The sequence below is a fragment of the Lissotriton vulgaris genome, chromosome 1_2 (genome assembly GCF_964263255.1).
Source record: "Lissotriton vulgaris chromosome 1_2, aLisVul1.2, whole genome shotgun sequence".
Taxonomy (NCBI): Eukaryota; Metazoa; Chordata; class Amphibia; order Caudata; family Salamandridae; genus Lissotriton; species Lissotriton vulgaris.
Window position 1 is genome coordinate 141,275,803 of NC_141686.1, and position 21,609 is coordinate 141,297,411.

Consider the following 21,609-nt stretch of genomic DNA (forward strand, 5'->3'; position numbering starts at 1 on the left):
CGACAACTAGCGGGAGATTCCTTACTTTAGAATCTGATACCGAAGCATACCATCCCCGAAGAATTATAAAAAATATGAGATGCACAACCATGTTTACACGAAGAGGTCGAAAAGACAATCATATAACATTGGCTATAAGATAGAACCTGAAGAGAAAAACACAGTATCTTAAGGCTCACAAAATGACAACCTAAGATTAAGAATGCTTACAATCTAGCAAAAGTAAAGAACTTTTACTATAATCAAAAGCAACGTCTATTATCTGACTGAAAGACGAGCAGTTACCACGATTAATAAGAGGATCATAGAAATAAGCATAACGTGTGATCCCAAACGACAGAGGAAGAATTCGACACAGAGGGTGGGAATCTGCATACTCAAAAGAGTTTAATAGTGCCAAAGTTGAAAAACCCCAGATTAGCACATATATGGTGAGAAATGCTACGGTAACATACACAGGACACTGCACTACCACAAATGCATTAACTCTTGAGTCTGAGCTCATCTTCAGAGTAAAACAAACCATAAGACCTGTATATCAGGTATCAATTAAAAACCAAACCGAGATAAAGAGCTGATAAACTGCTAGACAGAGCTGAAGGACAAAGTCTCCAGTTGTGCATCCAGCAGAAGAATCAAGAACGCCACTTAAATGGAATATAACTTCTACAATCTCATTTTACTGGGATTAAGTGGCAGGAAAACACAAGAAAAAACAGCAAGGTTATTGAAACAAACAAACCCCTGCACAAACGCAGAACACTACACTGGTTGGAACAAGATGAAGTACATATAGTAACTCAAACGGAAACACTCCATTCAATACAGGTCAGAAAGAAGAATCCAACCAATGTTGTCAGAGAGAATTCAAGTGGTCTTATCACTTCAACTAGCTCTGCAGCAAGCACCTTAAAGCTGAATCCGCATGTTCACTAAATAGATGAACACCTTCAAAGGGAATATCTTCAAGTCTTTCCTGTGAAGGCTCTGAAAACCAAGACTGACGCAGCCATGCATATCTGCGCAGTGTAACAGACTGAGCAATAGCTCTACCCACAGAATCAATGGTGTCCATACACATTTTATGGTGACTTTCGCTGCTTCACGGCCATCTTGCACCACCTGCAGGAGCTCACTCCTGGCTTCCTCTGAAAGAGGGCAGCCGCTGAGCCACAGAATCCTATAAAGCATTAGAAAATCTTCCCAAAACAAATGCTGTGATTAACTACCTCAATGCCAAACTGATGGAAGTGAATATATTCCTCCCACAATGTTCTAGCCATCTGCACTCTTTATTTGGTAGAACCAATTGAAGGACACTAGAGATAGGGGAGACCACGCAAGTGGTCGCCCTTTATGAAGACGATGCCAGATATACCTTTGTCACCCAACGCAATCAGTGCCCATACTGATGCATGTGCTGCAGGAGTTCGCGGATATCTTTGGGCTGCGGGGAAACCATTCCAAATCCAAGTTTTGCCCACAGGGATCCCTAATCTGGATGCTGCTACAAACCTTGCCACCAGGGAGTCTTCCTTGGGTGCTGAAGGTGGTCCGGTATTTGGGGATTCCACCGGCACCTACTGAGGAGGCAGTCTTAGACCTCAACATCGGAAGAGTAGTACAGGGACTGCGAGCCTCTGCAAGGTTTTGGAGGGACCTGCCTCTCTTCCTCATGGGGAAAATCGCACTTACACAGCCTTATTGTAGATTTATTATTTGCAGGCAGGTGTAGACTGGTAGAACTCTCCATTTTGAAAAGGCCCTGCTCTTGAGCGGTCTAGAGGTCCTCCAAATAGAGCTTTTCTCTATGGCAACACATCTACAACATGCCATTTGAGGGCTCGACCCAGGTGACTCCTGGGAAAAGGCTCATTTGAGAAGCTCACACAAAGAGGAGGTGCTCTCTAAGTTATTGATGAGCGAGACCCGGTATCCCTCTGACACTCCTTACCTGATATGCCAGATGGCAGCAGTATATGAAGGGGCGGTTAAGAGAGTGATTCACTGTGCTGTGCGTCTTTGGCCACGGATTTGCCATTTTGGATTCTGCAACCTTTTCGTAGAATAGCAGACTCCATGTCCAGAGGTGGAAAGATGGGGCATGTAATATTCTAGGGGACCTATACGCCAGAGAGGTGCTTTATCTCACAAGTAACTGCTGTAGATTCCTTTGAACTCGGCACAGGCCAATTTTTTACATGAAGATCTCAGCTACGGCTCTGGAGATCTGGCCCACCTTCCCGGACATGCCGCCCAGCTCTAGCAAGGTAACCACATTGCTGGGGATGGCGGGGTGACCACGGCTCATTTCACATCTTTACAGGGCACTACCTGAAGATCTTCTGAAGGTACTTATCCAAGTTCAAGCCAAAAGGGAGGGGTTATTGGTAGAACCAATCACGGAGAAGGAATGAAGGCGCATCCAAGAAGGGGTTTGCACAGCTAGTTCTACCACTCAATTAAGCTAATCCATTATAATTTCATCCAACAAACTTATCTCGCTCTCAAAACCTTACATACTATATACTCTACAGGTCTGCTACATGTCCCAGATGTCAATACCTGATGGCAGATTTTATAAATATGATATAGGAGTGCACTGCCCTCTTGCCCTATTGGTTTTCAGTCCTAGAAAACATTAACAGAGCTTCTGGGTGACTGATACTGCTGAAAACATAGCAGGCAATATTGGGTCCAATTCCCTCCCCCTCCAGTAGGGCACTTAGTGGGAAGTTTGTTTTGTTGGATATAACGCTGGAAAAATGCTAAACAACAATAAGGACAGTTAAGTGTTGAACTTCCCCGACACACAGACTGACTCAGGGATGTCTCTGAATGGGAGATATATAGATAGATATATATATATATATATATCTATATATATATATATTTAAATTAAACAAGGGAACCCGATGAGTAGCCAAGGACCCCGGCTATCAATTATTTTAGAAAAACAATGGTCCTGAGGTAGAGAATGGAGAGGAAACAATAACGTATAGACCTTAATAGGTACTATAGACTTTCAATGCCCAGCCGGACAGAATATTTTTTATGTGCAATTTTCTAACAATGGGAATTTTCAAAATGAACAACAACAAATAGATGCAAAAAAAGGGGGGATGCAATCCTGCACCCGGTATTGGAGAAAGCAAAACAGAGAAACATACAACATAAAGGGTTTCAGGCAACAATAGAGCAAATGGCGGCTTGAAATAATCAGAGTCAAGCAAGCTAGCCAGAACAGTGACCATAATCTACATACAAATTGCGAAACAATAGTACTGTTTTAGAAAATGTCGACGACGTTTCGATCCTTATCTCTTAAATTACAAGGAAGATTATCAGGACTAGGGAATTAATTGGCTGGTATTTTGCACAAAGCCTGTTGGGTAAAAATTGGGAGGAAAGAACAGGGAACCTGTCAAGAATTTACATAACACAGAGGATAGATAATCATTACAGAAGGACAGCATGGACATGCATTAGCTTAAAATGAATAGTTACCATAGTGACATATTCTGACTGCGATGAACGATTATATAATGGAGAATTTAACATATCTGTGACTCATAAAGAGGCGGAATAAGAAGGTGAAGGACGGAGTAAAAAATTGGGTGAGTGTGCGTTTACCGCAGTGAAAATACGGGCCGACAAAGACCTGATCGGTGAAATTACTAGCACGAAAACGATGAGAGCAAGTTTGTAAGTAGTGAGTGCCTAGGAAGTAGAGTGGAATTAAACTAGTTAGCGTTGAGGTCGCAAAGGAGGGTAAGGTAAACCTCATGGAAACGATGATCCGACCCCTTGGATGGTTTGTTAAATAAATGCCGCAATGGACATTACTGAAAGAAACCATGGGTGAAACAATAAATATGCCTGCCAGAACCCATGTGCTGCTGAGGTTCACGTGTTGATGACAATGAAGGTGTTTACCTGATAATGTGAAAAGGTGTTACGTTCTGATAGGGGAGCCACAATAACGGCTCCAATACAGGTTCGGGCTCGGTGGAAGCTGGCGAGCAGCGGTACCGGAGTAGGCAGCAATTACCTCCAAGGATTCTGTGTGAGCTGCGTTTAATAGCAGAGTCTTGTCAGCGAAAGGAAAAAGGAACCACGGATGATGGGGGTTCTATGTGCTGCGGAGGTGAACGGGTGAATAAAAATCAATATGTTTACCTGATAATGTAAAAAAGTGTTGAGATATTATTATTATTATTATGTTTCTTATATAGCGCCTGAATCGACCCCCGAAGGGGTATCTCCGCGCTTGCCTTGGGAACCCATCCTGGCTTTTCCCTGCGAAATAGCCCCTACAGGGCATCCCCAAGGTGAAAGCCAGGCATCCCGCCGCGGGGGGCCGTTGTGGAGATTAAGCAAGCTTAATGCCCAGAGTTGCAGAGTGTGAACCCATGATTAGGTCAGGCACCGAAGCGAGAATTATCGAGTCCATGGACATTTGAGTTCAAGACCCTGCCACGTCTGGAATTGAACCCTGGTCCCAAGTCTGACCTCTGCTTCAGGGTCTGCCTGCTCTAACCAGTGAGCCACACTTCTCCACCAGGGAGCCTCAGTAACGGCTTCAGTTCAAGCTCTTTGTTGGTTACGTGGACGCTAAGAAAGGACGGGCGGTGCACGAACGGACCATCTTTCAGTGGATCGTGTTGTGCATCCAAGCGTGCTACTCTTTCGCTAAAAAGGAACCTCCTGTTGAGCTGAGGGCCCATTCCACTCGGGCCACGGCGACTACTACTGCCCTGGGCCGAGGAGTCCCCTTGCAGGACATTTGTCAGGCAGCTACGTGGGCCTCGCTGCACACGTTCGCAAGACACTACTGCCTGGACAGTCAAGTCCAGAGGGATGGCTTCTTTGGCCGTTCCATCACCTTGCCCACCAGGTGGGCAAGGTGATGGACTGCCCGATGTGGAAGGCTGTGACTACCTTAGGCAGGAAAGAGGGTTTTGTCCGCAATACAATCTTGTCCGAAAGGAGGTTTAGAGGATAGAGCCTGGAGCTCACTCACTCTCCTGGCAGAGGTGATGGCAACCAGGAAAGCAGTCTTCAGAGTAAGAGGGCGGATAGGACAGTTGTGAAGTGGCTCAAAGGGAGCGCACATCAGAAAAGTAAGAACCAGGTTCAAGCCCCACTGAGGCATCACGAAGGGAACAGGTGGAAACGTGTGCGTGATGCCTTTCAGAAAATTATTTACAATAGGGGCCTTGATCAAAGATGGTTGATCAGGCAGCCTGAGGAAGGCTGAAAGGGCAGAAAGGTTAGCCCTTGATAGTGCCCAGAGCAGAGCCCTGCTGGGCAAGAGAAAGAAGGAAGAGAAGAACCTCAGAAAGAGGGGCAGAGAGAGGATCCACAGCCTTTGCTGTGCACCATGCCACAAATCTGTTCCACCTGCAGGCGTATACCGACTTTGTGGAGGGACACCTGGCTGCCAGAATGATATTACAGACTTCAGGAGGCAAGTCAAATGGCCTCAACTGTCACCACTTAATCTCCAAGCATGGAGGTGGAGACTGGACAGGTTCGGGTGGAGGACCGTCCCCTGTTGCTGCGACAGAAGGTTCTCTTGAAGAGGCAGACGAACCGGGGGGGATCGACTGACATACTGAGTAGCTCGGGATACCAGTACCTTCGTGCCCAGTCCAGAGCCACAAGGATGACTTGGGCTCGGTCGCGTTTGATCTTCCTCAACACTCTGGGCAGAAGTGGTATAGGCGGAAAGGAGTACAACAGACCGCAGCTCCACTCGCGACGAAAAGCGTCTCCGAGTGAGTGCCGCCTTGGAAATTCCAACGCGCAGAACTGATGACATTGCGCGTTCTCTTCTGTGGCGAATAGATCTAACCAAGGCTCTCGCCACTACTGAAAGAGGCCTTGCACCACGTCCTAGTTCAGACGCTATTCGTGATCCATCATGCACCGACGGCTGAGTTCGTCCGCCCTGGCGTTCAGAGAACCCGCCAGGTGTTGAACCACCAGGGTGACGCCCTTATGTTCCAGCCATTGCCAGAGGCGCAGAGCCTCCTGGCATAGGGTCCACGACCCCACCCCGCCCTGTTTGTTGCAGTACCACATGGCGGTGGTGTTGTCCGTGAACACCTGCACTACACTCCCTCGGACAGAGGGGAGGAATGCCTTCAGTGCAAGACGAATCGCCCGCAGCTCCAAAAGGTTGAAATGGAGCCGGGACTCAGCCGGAGACCAGAGGCCTCTGATCTCCGCCTCTCCCATGTGGCATCCCCAGCCCTGGAGGGACGCGTCTGTCACAACTACGTGCTCGGGTTGGGAGAGGGATCTGGCGCTGACCCAATAGCGGTTCGTGATCCACCACTGCAGCTGTCTCACAGTGCCCTCAGAGATCATGACATGGTTGCACAGCTTGCCCTGATGCTGGGCCCACTGAAACTTCAGGTCCCACTGCAGAGCCCGCATCCGCCAACAGGCGTGATGCACCAGAAGGAAGGCAGGAAGCCATCAGCCCCAGACGCCGCAGCGTCAACCTGACCGAGACTCGGGATAAAGGCTGAAAGATAGGAATCAGAGCCTGAATATCCCAAGCCCGCTGCTCGGGGGATAAACCCAAAACTGCGCCGAGTCGAGAACCGCTCTGATGAAGTGGAGCTTTTAGGGACACAGGTGTGACTTCGGCACGTTGATGGAGAACGCCAGCATGTGCAGGAGATCCGCCGTCGTCTGGAGGTGGCTGAAGACTGTCTGGGGCGAGCCCGCCTTCAACAACCAGTCGTCGAGGTAGGGGAAGACTGAAACCCCCAACCTGCGCAGATGAGCTGCGACCTCTGCCATCACTTTCGTGAACACCCGTGGGGCGCTTGTAAGGCCGAAGGGGAGCACGGTAAACTGAAAATGCTCGTGGCCTACCGTGAACCGCAGGTAGCGCCGGTGGGCCGGCAGGACGAGTATGTGGAAATAAGCGTGCTGCAAGTCCAACGCTACCATCCAGTCTCCTGGGTCCAGGGCAGCTAAGACCTGAGCCAGTGTCAGCATTTTGAACTTTTCCTTCCGGAGGAAGCCGTTGACGTTCCGTAGGTCCAAGATAGGGCGTAGGCCCCCTTTGCCCTTCTTGGGTACCAGAAAGTAGTGGGAGTAGCAACCACACCCTACTTCTGGCCCAGGAACGCGCTCGATGGCCCCCTTGGCCAAGAGGGCCATAACTTCCTCCTGCAGAAGCCGCAGAAGAACCCCTGATACGCGGAGGTATTGCGGTGGCATGGCTTGAGGGGTCATCTCGAAGGGGAGGGAGTAGCCCCTTCGGACGATTTGCAGCACCCACCTGTCCGATGTGACAGTGTGAGTGGAGATGGCGAACCCTGCCCCCCACTGGCGTCACATGGGCCTGAAAGCACGGACTAGGAGGGTTTTGAGGCGGATGCTGAGGGGAAAGGTGTGGACTGGCCTCGCCGTTGTCCCCGACCTCCTCCACGGCGATTTCCATGGCCGTCACCGCGTTGGATGTTAGTCTGCGGTGCATGGCTGGCAGCACGTGTGGGGGCGCTCCTTCCTTGGCCACGAAAGGAGCGAAAGGCACCAGTTTGCTCAAGCGCATGGTCTGCCTTGTCCCCAAACAGGCGACGGCCATCAAACAGCATGTCCATGAGGGTATATTCTGGACATCGGCCGAAAAGTTGGTGGACATCAACCAGGCGTGGCGACGAATCGCCACAGTTGTTGCCATCGCTCTGTCCAGTGAGTCGGTGGTATCCAGCCCACACATGATGGAGAAACGTGCCGCATCTCGACCCTCCGCAAGGGCTTGGGCGAGTTTAGCCATGACCTCCGCCGGGCATTGTGGCAGCACGTCCGCGACCGTGTCCCACAGGGAGTGGGTGTAACGGCCCAAGAGGCATGCGGTGTTGGAAGACCGCAGTCCCAAACTAAGGAAGGAGAACATTTTCTTTCCAGAATTCTCATACCTCTTGGATTCCCGATCAGGCGGAGCCGACGGGAATGCGGTCTGGGAATTAGAGGCCTGGATGATTAGGCTCTCGGGGGTGGGGTGGGTGGACAGGAAACAAGGGTCGCCCAGGGCCGGGCGGTGGCGTCTGGCCACGTTCCTATCTACAGGCTGGCCTGTAGCGGGCCTGGACCAAGTGCCCAAAAGAACGTCAGTCAAGGCCTCATTAAACGGTGGTTTAAGGACCTCAGTGAGGAGGTTAGTCCTCACAGCTGCGACGGGGAGCTCAAGGCCTTGGCTGCCCGCGTCAACACCACACTGTAGGTTGCTCCCTCCTCCGTAGCCACGGTAGGGGGCGGGGGGGGGAGACAAAACTAGTGTCCAGACCACTGGCATCCCCAAGTCCACCTGTCTAGTCCTCCTGAGACTGACACTCAAGTGTCAGAGGGTCCTCAGACCCCTCCCAATACTCCCCTTCACCCATCTCCTGATAATCAGGGTTGTCAAAGGACGGGGCCGGTTCATTGAAGTAAAACTCCCCAAGCGGCGTCGAGAGCGGCGCCCAGTGTCGAGGGAGGTATCGGGGACGGCGCCGCCCGAGGACGGCGCCGGAGGAGACACCTGTGGAACCGGCGCCGGTGAGGTCGTCAGGTCGACCGGCGACGATCCGGATTCAGAAGCGGATCCAGTGGGGCCCTGCGGCGCCGGGCCCGAAGGCGCTGGCGGCGTCGGGTCGGAAGCACCAGGCGGCGTCGGGGCCGAAGCACCCTACCCGCTAGGGCCCCCCGACGGGTCCGCTGGGCCCAAAGGCGCTGCGGAACCCGTTGGAGGAGAGAGGGACCTCATGGCCATGAGGAAACGCTCGATCTCCGGCGTCGCTTGCTGCCCAGGGCCCGGAGGGTGTGGGGCAGGTCCCGATGCCCGCGACTCAGACGGAGCCGCGTGGGCGGTGTCACCCGAACCCCCGGCCGTATCGCGCGAGCGTCGGGGGGAGTCGGAAGAGCGATGACGTCTCTTCGACTTCTTGTGCTTACCTGACGACGACTTCGACCCGGAGGAGTGATGTCGACTCGCGGAGCTATGATTGCTCCGCCCCCGCGACCGGTCCCTCGACCTCCGTCCGGACTGGGACCTCTCACGGCACGGGGCCGACTGTCTGAGCTTGAGCCGCTTGCGGGACCACTCCCGCCTAGCCTTTGAGGTTAAGGCCCGACAGTCGGAGCAGGTCTTGTCGTCATGATAGACGCCGAGGCAGTAGAGGCACCGACGGTGAGGGTCGGTGGCCGACATCAGTCGGTCGCAGTCCCCACAAGGCTTAAAACCTGGCATCCCTATCGGCACCAATTGGAGTCGAAGACTCGAGAAATGATCAAAAAGATCTTAAAAAAGTTAGTAAAAAAGTGACTACGGTACCACTTTTTCCGGATCTGCGCTGCTGGCGCGGAAAAAAGAACTGACGTCAGCACGCGGAGGCGTCGTCTAAGTACTCCGACGTCATTACGGCGCCCCACGCAGACGACGCCTACCGACGCGCAAGGGTACTGCTACGCAAAAATTTCCGGATCCATTCTGACGCCTGGGGATATTCTAAGGTAAGGAATCTATCACTAATGTGTCTCTTTCAGATTTCACTAATCAGGTCGTTCTGTCGCCCCGTATTTTCAACGCGGTAAACGCACACTCACCCAATTTTTTACTCTGTCCTTCACCTTCTTATTCCGCCTCTTAGGAGTCACAGATATGTTAAATTCTCCATTATATAATCATTCATCACAATCAGAATATGCCACTATGGTAACTATTCATTTTAAGCGAATGCATGTCCATGCTGTCCTTCTGTAATGATTATCTATCCTCTATGTTATGTAAATTCTTGACAGGTTCCCTGTTCTTTCCTCCCAAGTTTTACCCCACAGGCTTTGTGCAAAATACCAGGCAACTAATTCCCTAGTCCTGATGATGATCCTTGTAATTTAAGAGATGAGGATCAAAACGTAGTCGACATTTTCTAAAACAGTACCATTGTTTCGCAATTTGTATGTAGATTATGGTCACTGTTCTTGCTAGCTTGCTTGACTCTGATTATTTCAAGCCGCCATTTGCTCTATTGTTGCCTGAAACCCTTTATGTTGTATGTTTCTCTGTTTTCCCTTTCTCCAATACCGGGTGCAGGATTGCATCCCCCCTTTTTTTGCATCTATTTGTTCAAAATTACCATTGTTTAAAAATTGCACATTAAAAATTATCTGTCCGGCTGGGCATTGAAAGTCTATAGTACCCATTAAGGTTTATACGTTATTGTTTCCTCTATATTCTCTGAATGGGCTATAGCAGAAGAAATCCGAATGAAACCTGTTCGCACCGATAAAAACTGGAAGAGTATCTCGGACCCTAAGTATTCAGAGTTGAAAGAATCACATACGAACATGGCCACTAATCAATAACCTCAAGATGAACCAAACTGAGACAGGCTACATTACTGCATTTTTATAGCTTGTGTTGACCTGTTGATCCATACTACATTATTTAATTGGATAATTTGCACAAGAGCTGGCTGTGTGGGGTTTATATGATCTTCTTGATGGGGATATTTAATGTGTTCGTACGCGGACTTTGATGTACAATACTGTTAATACATATTTCCTCCTAAATCTCAATAAAGGTCATTTAAATTAAAGAAAAATGCATTAGCTTTAGTTCCTTGCCACCTCCTTTGATTGTCAATGGGAACCAGTGACTGGTAGTAGCAAGCTGTATCCACGCTGTCATTTCTGGTTCCCTTACACATTTTAATATGGAAGGTATGTGTGGGAGAGTAGGGACCCATGGCACACAGTGAAATCACAATCTCCTGCAGCAGCAAAAAATGTATGTTTCCCAGAACAGAATTAATGTATTTCCAATTAAATAAAAATGCTGACAAAAGGATCCAGGACAGTTGTTGTTTAAATGATTGTTAAGAAAATATATGCTCAAATGGGATAAGTCTGACGGATTGAGTACTGGCTGTGCCACATCAAGATCTGGGTGAGGCCTCGGTCAAGATGGAGACGGATACCATCATGGGTTAAGGCTCCTCCTCCAGCGCTGGGTGGCCTCTATGCCAGCATCAACGTTCAAGGGACCCACACAGATTTCAATGCCAGACCCAGAGCCAGCACATATATCAGTACAGATCCTGAAGTGAGTTAAAGTGCAAAGATAGCACGGAGGGTTGACCCGCCGGCGCTTGTCCGACTGGAGGCCCCTGTGGGGCTCAAAGAGTGTCAAAAATGTGCAGCATTACCTCGCAAAGGGCTTCAACCTGCTGTGAATTTGCTGACCCAGCCGGGAATTCATTGGGACTAAGGATGAAATGTATACCTCAGTGGAAAAGGGTCAAGACCAGGGGTCTCCAACCTATTCTGTAATAAGGTCTACTTATGTTCAGTGAATATCATCCCAAGCTATTGTTATTACTTTTGTAGCAGTGAGCATATCAGACAAGATTACATTAGTGGCCACACCATTCAAGATGACCAGCAGTGACTGCCTCAGTGCCTTAGAGTTGCCACCAGTAATGGAAAAAAGGATTTATCTATTTGGAATGCCTCTACATGAGTAATACATAACAGCCATTGTTGTAATGCTCGTGGTAACAACGTAACAATAGGAGTAATAAGTCTCCCCACCGCCATATGATTTATCACTCAAACATCAGAATTAAATATATTTTACAAAGGCAACTATTTAATTCCCAAAGATCAGCTTATGAGTTTTTAACATTATCTAAAATACACATTTTTAATTTTTGGTATACATATATTAATTCATCTAAGAAAAAGCGTATAAATTAGTAGGCTGGACTGCATGTAGGAGAGCTACCTACAGGCAGCTGGAGAGCTACCAGTAGCTCACAAGATACTCTTTGGAGAAGCCTGGTGAAGACAATGATATACTTGCAGGAAGTGGCAGAGTCCCACTTGGACTTCTTAACTTTTGTCTTTAACTTACTGAAGACGTTGACAGCTATGAAAGCTGCCACTTGAGCAATTTTTAGAATGGAAGCGGGACCTGCATGGAGTATTGCGGTGCTTGGCTTGTGTTGTGTTCTCCGGTAGCTTTTAGATTTACCTGGGCACAGTAGCCGTGGGCCTTGGAGTTATGCAATAAACTCTAGCTCCAGAGGAACACCTTGTGGGGATTAGTCACAGATACCTGTTTGCAACCGTTCCTACCAGGCTTAAACCCTCTAGTTTCAGGGGGTGACATTTCCCCTTCATAAAGAAAGAAAATGCTTCATGAGCTAAACAAGGAACGGAGGTGCGGTTCCACATTTGAAGGTGCAGAAAGAAAGGAACTGATGCCAGCGCACATGTATAGCGCTTACATGACGATCCCCTTGTCACTTCCAGAGCGTAATGGAATCAATGCAGAGTCACATGACATCACACACCGGCATGCAGGTACACTACTTTTTCAGTTTACCAGATGCAGTTTGGGACCTGGGGATATTCCCAAGGGGAGGGCTCTACATTTAGATGTATCCATCAGTAGGAGGATTATTTCTTCAATCGGACATACTCTGCTCTGCAAGCTCAGGGAGTTCTCAGTTTCCATATTGACACTGTCCCTCTTATAAAAGTATCCATGTATCTCCCAGAGGGAACTCAGTCTTTCTGTGGTGAGAAATACAGCATGCTTTTCTGTCAATTGTTTTGCTTAATTTCTCGTGTCAAAATGTTTTGTTAATAGCATTTATAATGGATACATACACATGAAGATATAGGATTGCCAGTTAACATTTTAAATATATAAAATATTATCACAGAAGACAGAAATAATTGAAAGTTACACAAGATATATATGGTATAAAGAAAATGCTAAGAAAGAAAATAAGATATAATAAGTTAATCAATATACATATTCCAATATATAAATACCATTGAAATAATTATAAATAGAAAGATACGGGAAAAGAATAAAGTGAAAAGTGAATAAGGACAGGGTATTTTCTCTGGAACAGTTCCCTGGCTTTTTTACAATTGTTTTCATATGTTGTTCAAAGCTGATTAAATCTATTTCCTTCTCACTGCTAGTGAAAATCATGCACAGAAAACGTGTGCTTTACCTTTCACAAAAAAGCATGCATGTTTATATTCTTGCTCCATTGTGGTACGCCTATTTCTCTTTTCATTACTAGTTAAAATGATGATGTTGAAATTAACATGAAAATGCCCACAATTCTTTGACCTTGAAATTTGTAGTCTGCTAGAGGGGCATTATAACTGGTGCATTGCACATTCGCATTATTCCCAAAAAGCTTTCTTGTATATATTAATAATACGAATGACAATAACTGGTAAAGCGTAAATGACAACACATACATTGAAAGGAGCACTGAGAGACCTAAACTATAATATAGTATCAAGCGCAGTTCATACTTTATGGAGGGGTCTCCTTACTTCATCGAGGTCCCCGAGCCTGCGAGCCGTTGACAATGTGAGGCATGAGAGCGAGGGAAATGAACTCTGTTTCCGAGGATAATTTACAGTGCCATGGCTTCAAATCAAGTCAGCGAACATTGCTACTCGGCTGCACGTTGGGACAATTAGTGCTAGCGAGTAAACGGACCACCGACCAGTAAGTGTGGAACAATGCCTGCTGGGTAACGTAGTTCTATGAGAAGGAACTCTGGTGCAATCCGTGCCATGTTTTGCAGACACCGTCAACACTACTTCAGTGGTTGAATTAGAGACAGAAGCTAATGGCACCAGTGGAACTATGTCGACACAAAGCATCAGAAGAAGGTAGTAACCGAAACGCGTCATGCAAATGTGTTGAATAAATGGAATTCAAACGTACCTTTGTGCCGCCTCTTCTACTTCCTACGAAGGAGAATGCTGTGGAATACAATGCGTGAAACCCATTACACGCGGGGATGGCACCTCTCAGCGAGCGTCTTAAGGCAGTGAATGCTTCAAGGAAGGGTGATAATGGGAGTGACCCGGACCGCCGGCACATATCAATGGCCGCATGACGACGCTGTCAAGCGCAGTTCATACTTTATGGAGGGGTCTCCTTACTTCATCGAGGTCCCCGAGCCTGCGAGCCGTTGACAATGTGAGGCATGAGAGCGAGGGAAATGAACTCTGTTTCCGAGGATAATTTTCAGTGCCATGGCTTCAAATCAAGTCAGCGAACATTGCTACTCGGCTGCACGTTGGGACAATTAGTGCTAGCGAGTAAACGGACCACCGACCAGTAAGTGTGGAACAATGCCTGCTGGGTAACGTAGTTCTATGAGAAGGAACTCTGGTGCAATCCGTGCCATGTTTTGCAGACACCGTCAACACTACTTCAGTGGTTGAATTAGAGACAGAAGCTAATGGCACCAGTGGAACTATGTCGACACAAAGCATCAGAAGAAGGTAGTAACCGAAACGCGTCATGCAAATGTGTTGAATAAATGGAATTCAAACGTACCTTTGTGCCGCCTCTTCTACTTCCTACGAAGGAGAATGCTGTGGAATATATATATATATACACACACATACATAAATATATGTATACACATACATGCACGTATACACATACATATATACATACACATATACATACACATACATACATATACACACACACATACATACATACACATATACATACATACATACACATACACATATACACACATACATACACATATACACACATACATACACATACACATATACACACATACATACACATACACATACACACACATACATACACATACACATACACATATATATATATATATACATACATATATATATATATAAATGATGACTAACTGTGAACTTGTATTGCAGCAACCTTAGAGCCTGTATGGTTGAAGGTCGAACACATGCCCCCTAGAATATCTTATCCCACCCCTCTCCCCCATCTTTAATGCTGAATACCTGGTAAAACAATCTGAAGGACCCTGGATTTTCTGCAAATGTACAGTGCCAAGCTGAAAATAGTGGTAGCAGGGAGCAAACAGAATATAAGCCCTGTAACTCTTTCCATATTACACACCTGGGTCCTGCAGATTGGTAGTGGCAACTGGTTTCTTGAGCTCATAACCCAGAAGATAGAGTGCTAGGTTGGGAGGGTTCAGTTCCAGAGAAGTGATGAGAAGATTCAGGATGTTGATTCTGGTTTCATGACGAATATGTGAAATTTTCTTCTCCGATTTAAGTTCTGTTGGGAAAAATAAATAAAATATAAAGCTGCAAGAACCAGATGTACTAAAGTTATAGTGACAGCACTTCTCAATTCAGAAATGCCCTGTTAATATCACTTCCTTCTGGGACATGAGGAGGCAGCTCGGTTGTGTCTGCTGCCTCAGTATCACAAAGATTGTTAGTAGACTTGAAGCACTGCGGTTAGAACACTAGATTATTTTATTTCAAAAAATCTTCAGTACAACAGTTTTTGAAAGGTCCTATTAGAAAATAAAAGGTAAGAATTATTATCCTCTAAGTTAACTCTGATGCCAACAAGGAAAATGCAATGCAAACCAGTTTGTTTTCTCATTTAAGTTTGACTTGCACATCATTAAAAGTGTTTACAGAGTGTATAAACTTGTATTTTTGTAATTCAGAACTCCTAAGCTTGGGCATTCTATTTATGGGACCTGGGTGCTCATTTCAAAGAGCCTTTTGGGATCAGCTACTAGCAATATAGAGACTGAAAGGAGATTCCCTTAAATTGAGTAGTCATGACCCGAGAGAGAAGACCTCAGATTGATATGGCAGAACATTTTGGACACATTTATTTTTCAGGCCTCAATAAGAGAAAAGCTTTATTTGAAAATAGTTCATGCTTATGCTGACACGTGTACCTTTGTGAAGTCATGAGGCCAATATTCTACCAGAATTGGATTCCAATTTTTCACCCAAAATTCCATCCGGGAAAACTGAAAAATACACTTCCCTTGGATATGACAACCTTTAATGGACAGGCACTGCAGACTGCTCCTAAAATCTTTAAAGTCAATGTGGAAGACAGAATTATTTAGCATTTTCCAGGCAGGCATACAACCAGTTAGAGGCAGCATGTAGGGTAATTCACCTCTGCTGCCTTTTGGCTCTGCTTGAGCTATAGAAATACTATGCACTTCCATACATTGTTTAAATTTTATGGTCTTTCAGGAAAGCTGCTTTACGTTCAATGAGCTTTCCTTGACAGTCTGCTTTACTGAAGGATACCAGAACTTGTTCTAGGTTCTTGATCATAAAGATCAGAATAGACATAAAGGTAAAGTTCCTGAATGTGTCAAGTACTGATACTGTTTTGATCAGAAAGATACATAAAATAGTGTACATCCGCCACAAACTTGATGGCATTTAGGGCCCAACACTTTGGGAGCGTCCTGTGGTATCTTAGGCTATGTCAAATCTCACCGCAGCAGCAACATTGGAATTCAAATCATAAGCAAACCTTTAGGACAATCGCATCGCTGCCTAAGTTACACAACAATTCTGATCATTTATTACGTACAGAGCAGTATGGAAATCCATAAAAGAGAAGATACCATCCTTATTCTGCAGTACAGAGTTTTGGTGACTAAGCACTAATTAATTACAAACCTGCTTAAGAAATGACTGTGAGAAGTTGGCCTGATATATGATGCTCACTAGTTCTAGTGATCACCTTGTACCAGTCCAAACAACCCTTATGGTGATTGGTTGTAAGTCAACCTTATAGACCAGCTATCCTAATGGTAGCATGGACAAAGCAGTCTTAGGCTAAACTCTTTTGGCATGGAAAGCCAGCTGTTTTACCACATATAACCCCTTGAATATCAAGTGAAAGGACACCACACAGGTTGTTATGAAATAAACAAGTATTTATTAACTAACATACACCTCTGAACTCTTTATGAGGTCAGAGGGCTAAGCACATGACAAATTCTTCGGAAAAATACGTTTAAGTTGCACGATTTACAAAAGTGCCCTAGGGGCACGACAAACCATATACTGGAAACAATGGAATGCGAGGAAAGAAAATGCTGTAAGGAGATCCAGAGGCTGGAGGATCGCTGGGACTATGCTACCAACTAGGTAAGTAAGGAGCAAGAGGCCCACGGGACTCACGTGCAGAGTGGAAACTCTCACGCGCGATGCGTACCAACGTCTATGGATGCTACAGTTTAAAGAATTACGGATTCCGGACGAACCCGGCTGGCTGGAGAAAAAACAACAGTGGACCTGGACACTAGGATAGTGAACACTGACTTCAGCACCTAGAAGCTTTAGTTACCTAACCCACAGGCTGCAGGTGCATAGGGCTGAAGTGGTGTCGGGTTTGCTGCGTTGATCCTGATGAAGCCTGAAACTAGTAGTTGCTGGCAGGCGGCCAGATGGAGGAGTCCGGTGGTTCCAAGGATGGTACTAGGAAGAGGAAGTCCTGAAAGGAAAGGGGACAGTCTTGGTCACTAGCCAGTGACTGTGCTGGAACCAGGAGGGAACCAGATGCTGTCGCCGCGATCAGGTGGCAGAAGGGACGCTTCTCTCTGTAGCTGCACGGATCAGGAGCTGTTCTTTACGACCAGGCTGGAGGCACGAGCTGTCCCACGTAGTCTGCAGCAGTTGGCGGTGTTGGATCGTCGATCTGGTCAACAGGCCTTGGCAAGTGCAAGCCACGCGGTGGAACAAATATGGCGTCTGGTGCGGACCAGGAGGGTCCGGGGTGCTTCTCTTTTACAAGGAAGCAAGGGCCAATCTGGGGGACCAGACCAGCAGTGTTGAAATCTTCGGGTCGTCGTCTCAGAGGTCACTAGCCAGCCAGCAAGTGGCAAACAACAGGAAAAGCAGCAACCAGGCAAAAGGGCCCCACGCAGATCACGTGGATGCTGGGGGGCTGGTCTTTGATGCAGGAGCTGCGTCGGTGTGGGGCTTCTCAGACCCCAGTGCACTCACTCGAGGATCCCTCGGCGGTCGTGCTGGAAGCGCTGTGCAGGTTTCTTCAAGATGGCTGTCTCCAAGTTGCTCGTCGCACCCACGGGTCCCAGCTGTGCTGTGGATGTGGGTAGAGGTCAGAGGAGTCTGGAGGTCCGGGTCTCGTCGAGCTGGGTCGTCGGGTTCCAGGAATGAAGGACTTGCAGCAAACCGCAGAGGAGCTTGATGGTGCCTGCGTGACCATAGGGGAGATTCTTCAGTCTTCTGATATTCAGGAGGGCAAAGGTCAAGAATTCTTCGTGGAAGTTGTCAAGATTAATCTAACTTGGAATGGGACCAGCTCCTACCTTTATTCAGCTAAAGGGGGCTGCACTACGACTAGGTCCCTACCCTGGGTGGGACCAGGAAGGGGGGTGGTTACACCCCCTATCCTTTGTCCGGTCTTGCGCCAGCTCTGGGGCTGGAGTGCCCCAGGAACTGGTTTAGACCGGAGTATGCACAGGGACACCTTGTGTGCCCCAGGCATGTCTCATTCCTTTCAGCCCTGTCCTACCTAATACACAGAATCCTGTCTGGGGTGGTGCTAGCACCTCCCAAGGCAGGAAACCCTTTGTCCGAGCCTCCCTCGCTGGAAGGACTCCCAGCAGCAGGAGGTCAGACTTGTGTCTGTGGTGGCAGCATCTATTTTGTGATGCTGAGGCTCGAGTTAACTTTAACCAGGGTTCACAGTTACATACATATCGTGTCCCTCTAGAAGGGTGGAATGCTACTCCTGTCGCCAGAATTGGCGAGGGGGAAGTATTCCAATTCGTATGACACCTTACTCGACATGTTTTGATAATGCTATGCCAAAGTTAGCATTTGACCGCGAGGTTCATAATGCACTTAAGAGTATATGGTATAGCTTTATCATGGAACAGCTATTAGGACTTGGTTCCGCAAGCTGCAAACGGGCTCAGCTCATGCCAGAACACCATCTCACATAATTCCAAGCACTCTGCCTTCAGGATTGATAAGGCCTGCCATAGGAATGACTGATAGGAATTTATGTGTCCATTTTAGGTTTAGATATAGGGAACTATATCTAAAGCAAAGGGTGATTACACAACCTTGCCCCAGCTGTCGTGCAGCCAGTTGTGTCTGTTTAGATGGCCAGCCAGAGGTGGCATAATACATGCTTCAGCCCCTGGTAGGCCCTGGGTACACCTATGCCCTGGATACCTAAAGTATGCTGTACAGGGACTGATAAGGTGGCCCAGTACCAATTGGTAAATGCCCCTAAGTTACATGCTTGTCAATTTAGAAAGAGAACAGCTAGGCTGTAGGTCTGATTAGCAGGCCCACAGCCAGGAAAAGTCGTAAACCAGTGAAGCAAAAAGCAAAAATCGGGGGTGACCATAGGATTGCAGACCCTACTCTCCTACAATTACAGTTCCTCCTGGCTACCTACAGTTTGGAAAACATGTACATTTCTCCCCGATTACCTGTCCTTTTTTGCCACCTCTGAGTATATATATATATATATCTGTATTGGGATGCAGGAAACATTATTAGCAGTTTCAACTGTCAGAATACCATTATCCCTAGAAACGACTTTAGTATTGATAAAGACAAATAATAGGAAGGGACGGAATGGAGTCTTGTGTGAGATGGAACAAAACAAACTATTTGGTGGCCCCCAGCAAAATTACATCTTTCAACCCCATGACCTGGGAGCATCATTTCAAAGACACATTTGTGCCTGCTGTGGAAATGACAGATACGGCGACCTATACCTCATTTACACTAGGACAAACCATGAAATGCTAACAGTAGAATGAGTGGTTGTAAGGTGCTTGTGTGTAAGTTCTATGTACGTTTGTGGGTGCCCTCTCTGGACATTAATGTTAAGCACAACTTTTTTGCATAACAAATTTTATGATCAAAGCTCTTTTCCAAGCAAGCCGACACTGGCTGATGTGGAGTATCCTGGTTTGTTATGGTTCATGCTATGCCAGTGGAATGCTGCCTGAATGATGCAAGATGGAAAGCTGGGAGTGGTAACTTACAGTTGGAGAAGGGCTAAGCGTCTGGCTGGCTGCTCCTGGTGGGGCTGAATTCTACTGAACTACTTATCTGTAACCAACTTAAATAAATCATCTTGAAACTTCACATTCGGACTGGACTTGATTACAACATGATGGAAAATGATTAGGATCCCATTTCACAAAAGTTAAACAGATAGTAATGGAAAAGCAGAAAGAGCTTCAGAAAACAAGAGATCTACATGAACATCATTACCACCTGATGCTAATGGCTTGAAGCATAAACAAGGACTCCGAAACTAAGCCTGGAAGCTCTGACCAAGGACAGATAAAGACAAAAATGCAAATTGGAATCTTCCACTTCTGTGTATAAAAAAACAAAGTCTAGCCACAAACCGTACTCAGGTGCTGTGTGGTTGGGGTACAGAGTATGTAGCCATGCAGACATGCCTACCTCGTATTTACAGTTATTCAATTGGTGTCTAAAATGTAAAGGGATATGTACTGGAGTTTACAGTAAATACATTTCAGTCAAGTACTTTTACATAAATAATCTCAAATTATTTATGCATGAGAAAAGTGGCGAGTGGCAAAATCATATCCAATGTTTGAAGAAGACTCGCTGGGAAACCAACAGAAGATGCTTAATGAAATATGTGAAAGTGGAAAAAGCAAAACAGTTTTTCAGGAAACTCCCACTATGACTTGTGTAACATGGACAGCAAACCCCCAGATCTCCAAAGCTGCTAGATTTCATAAGAATCCAGTAGTAAAAGGGGAGAGCTGGAAATTAGTTTTTGTTTGTGGAAACTATGTGATGGCAAGTATATGAAACACTTCAATTTAAGTTTCAAATGGACCACCACTAATATATCTTGACTACAGCAAGGTTATTTAGGCCAGCAGTGACTCACCGGTTGCACAAATATATAAATTAATATTTTATACATATATTTCTATTGCTCTACCTGGTACCCAAGTGCTCAAAGTCCCTACTTTACTTTGATATCATCTCCACTCCCCTTTATTGCTCTGTATGAGCTATTACAGCATGGCAAAAGAGCAAGAAGCTCTAGCAATATGAACTCTCCATTTGGTTCACACGAGGTCTTTCATAGACAAATGAAACACAGTTGTATACTATACATACCTTCCTCTTCAAGGTTAGTGAATTCTTCTGCATCTTCACAATCCAGGCATTCAACAAAGCCGGCCATCAATCGGTCGCTTACAGCCTGAAGCACAAACCAGAAGGAACATTTTACTTATACAGTAAACATCTGTTTGTAGCATTCAGTGCTGTAGATTCACATGCTCTGCATACTTCAGCCATCTAGTGTAGGTCCCAGAATTTTGCAACTTTTTCTGATCTTCGAAGAGGTTTGAATCACAAGACCTGCTGTGATTCCACCGGCTGTCAAGCTGCATTTTAGCGATTTAACAGATGACTTGGACAACAACGGGAACGGCTCAGGGAATGAGATCAGGAGTGTCCATGACACTTTAAGAGGAGAGGGGCCATGCAGTGCCAGGTGACCATAAGCCTGGTCTCCTGCTCTCGGATAGCATTCAGGTGCATGAACGTAGTCACTGTAAGTCTTGAGGTTGTGGCTCGACCCTTGACACCAGAAACAGACGAAGTGGGGATCCGTCACATCACTCTGCCTGTGACAACCCCGACAAGGCTTAAACTATGTGGACTTATTAGGGGAAATTTCCCTTACATACTGTTGGAAGAAGAAAATTGTGA

General features: G+C 46.6%; 1 protein-coding gene across 1 annotated transcript in view; it reads right to left on the minus strand.

Moving 5' to 3' along the window:
* Positions 1 to 21,609, minus strand: part of NUP205 (nucleoporin 205) — a 967,082-nt gene that overhangs the window by 374,400 nt on the left and 571,073 nt on the right. The window contains exons 20-21 of the mRNA XM_086952983.1: positions 21,010 to 21,094; positions 14,969 to 15,133 (exon numbers count right to left, since the gene is read on the minus strand). Coding sequence (XP_086809109.1) covers positions 14,969 to 15,133; positions 21,010 to 21,094 — 250 coding nt within the window. The remainder of the gene's footprint in view (positions 1 to 14,968; positions 15,134 to 21,009; positions 21,095 to 21,609) is intronic.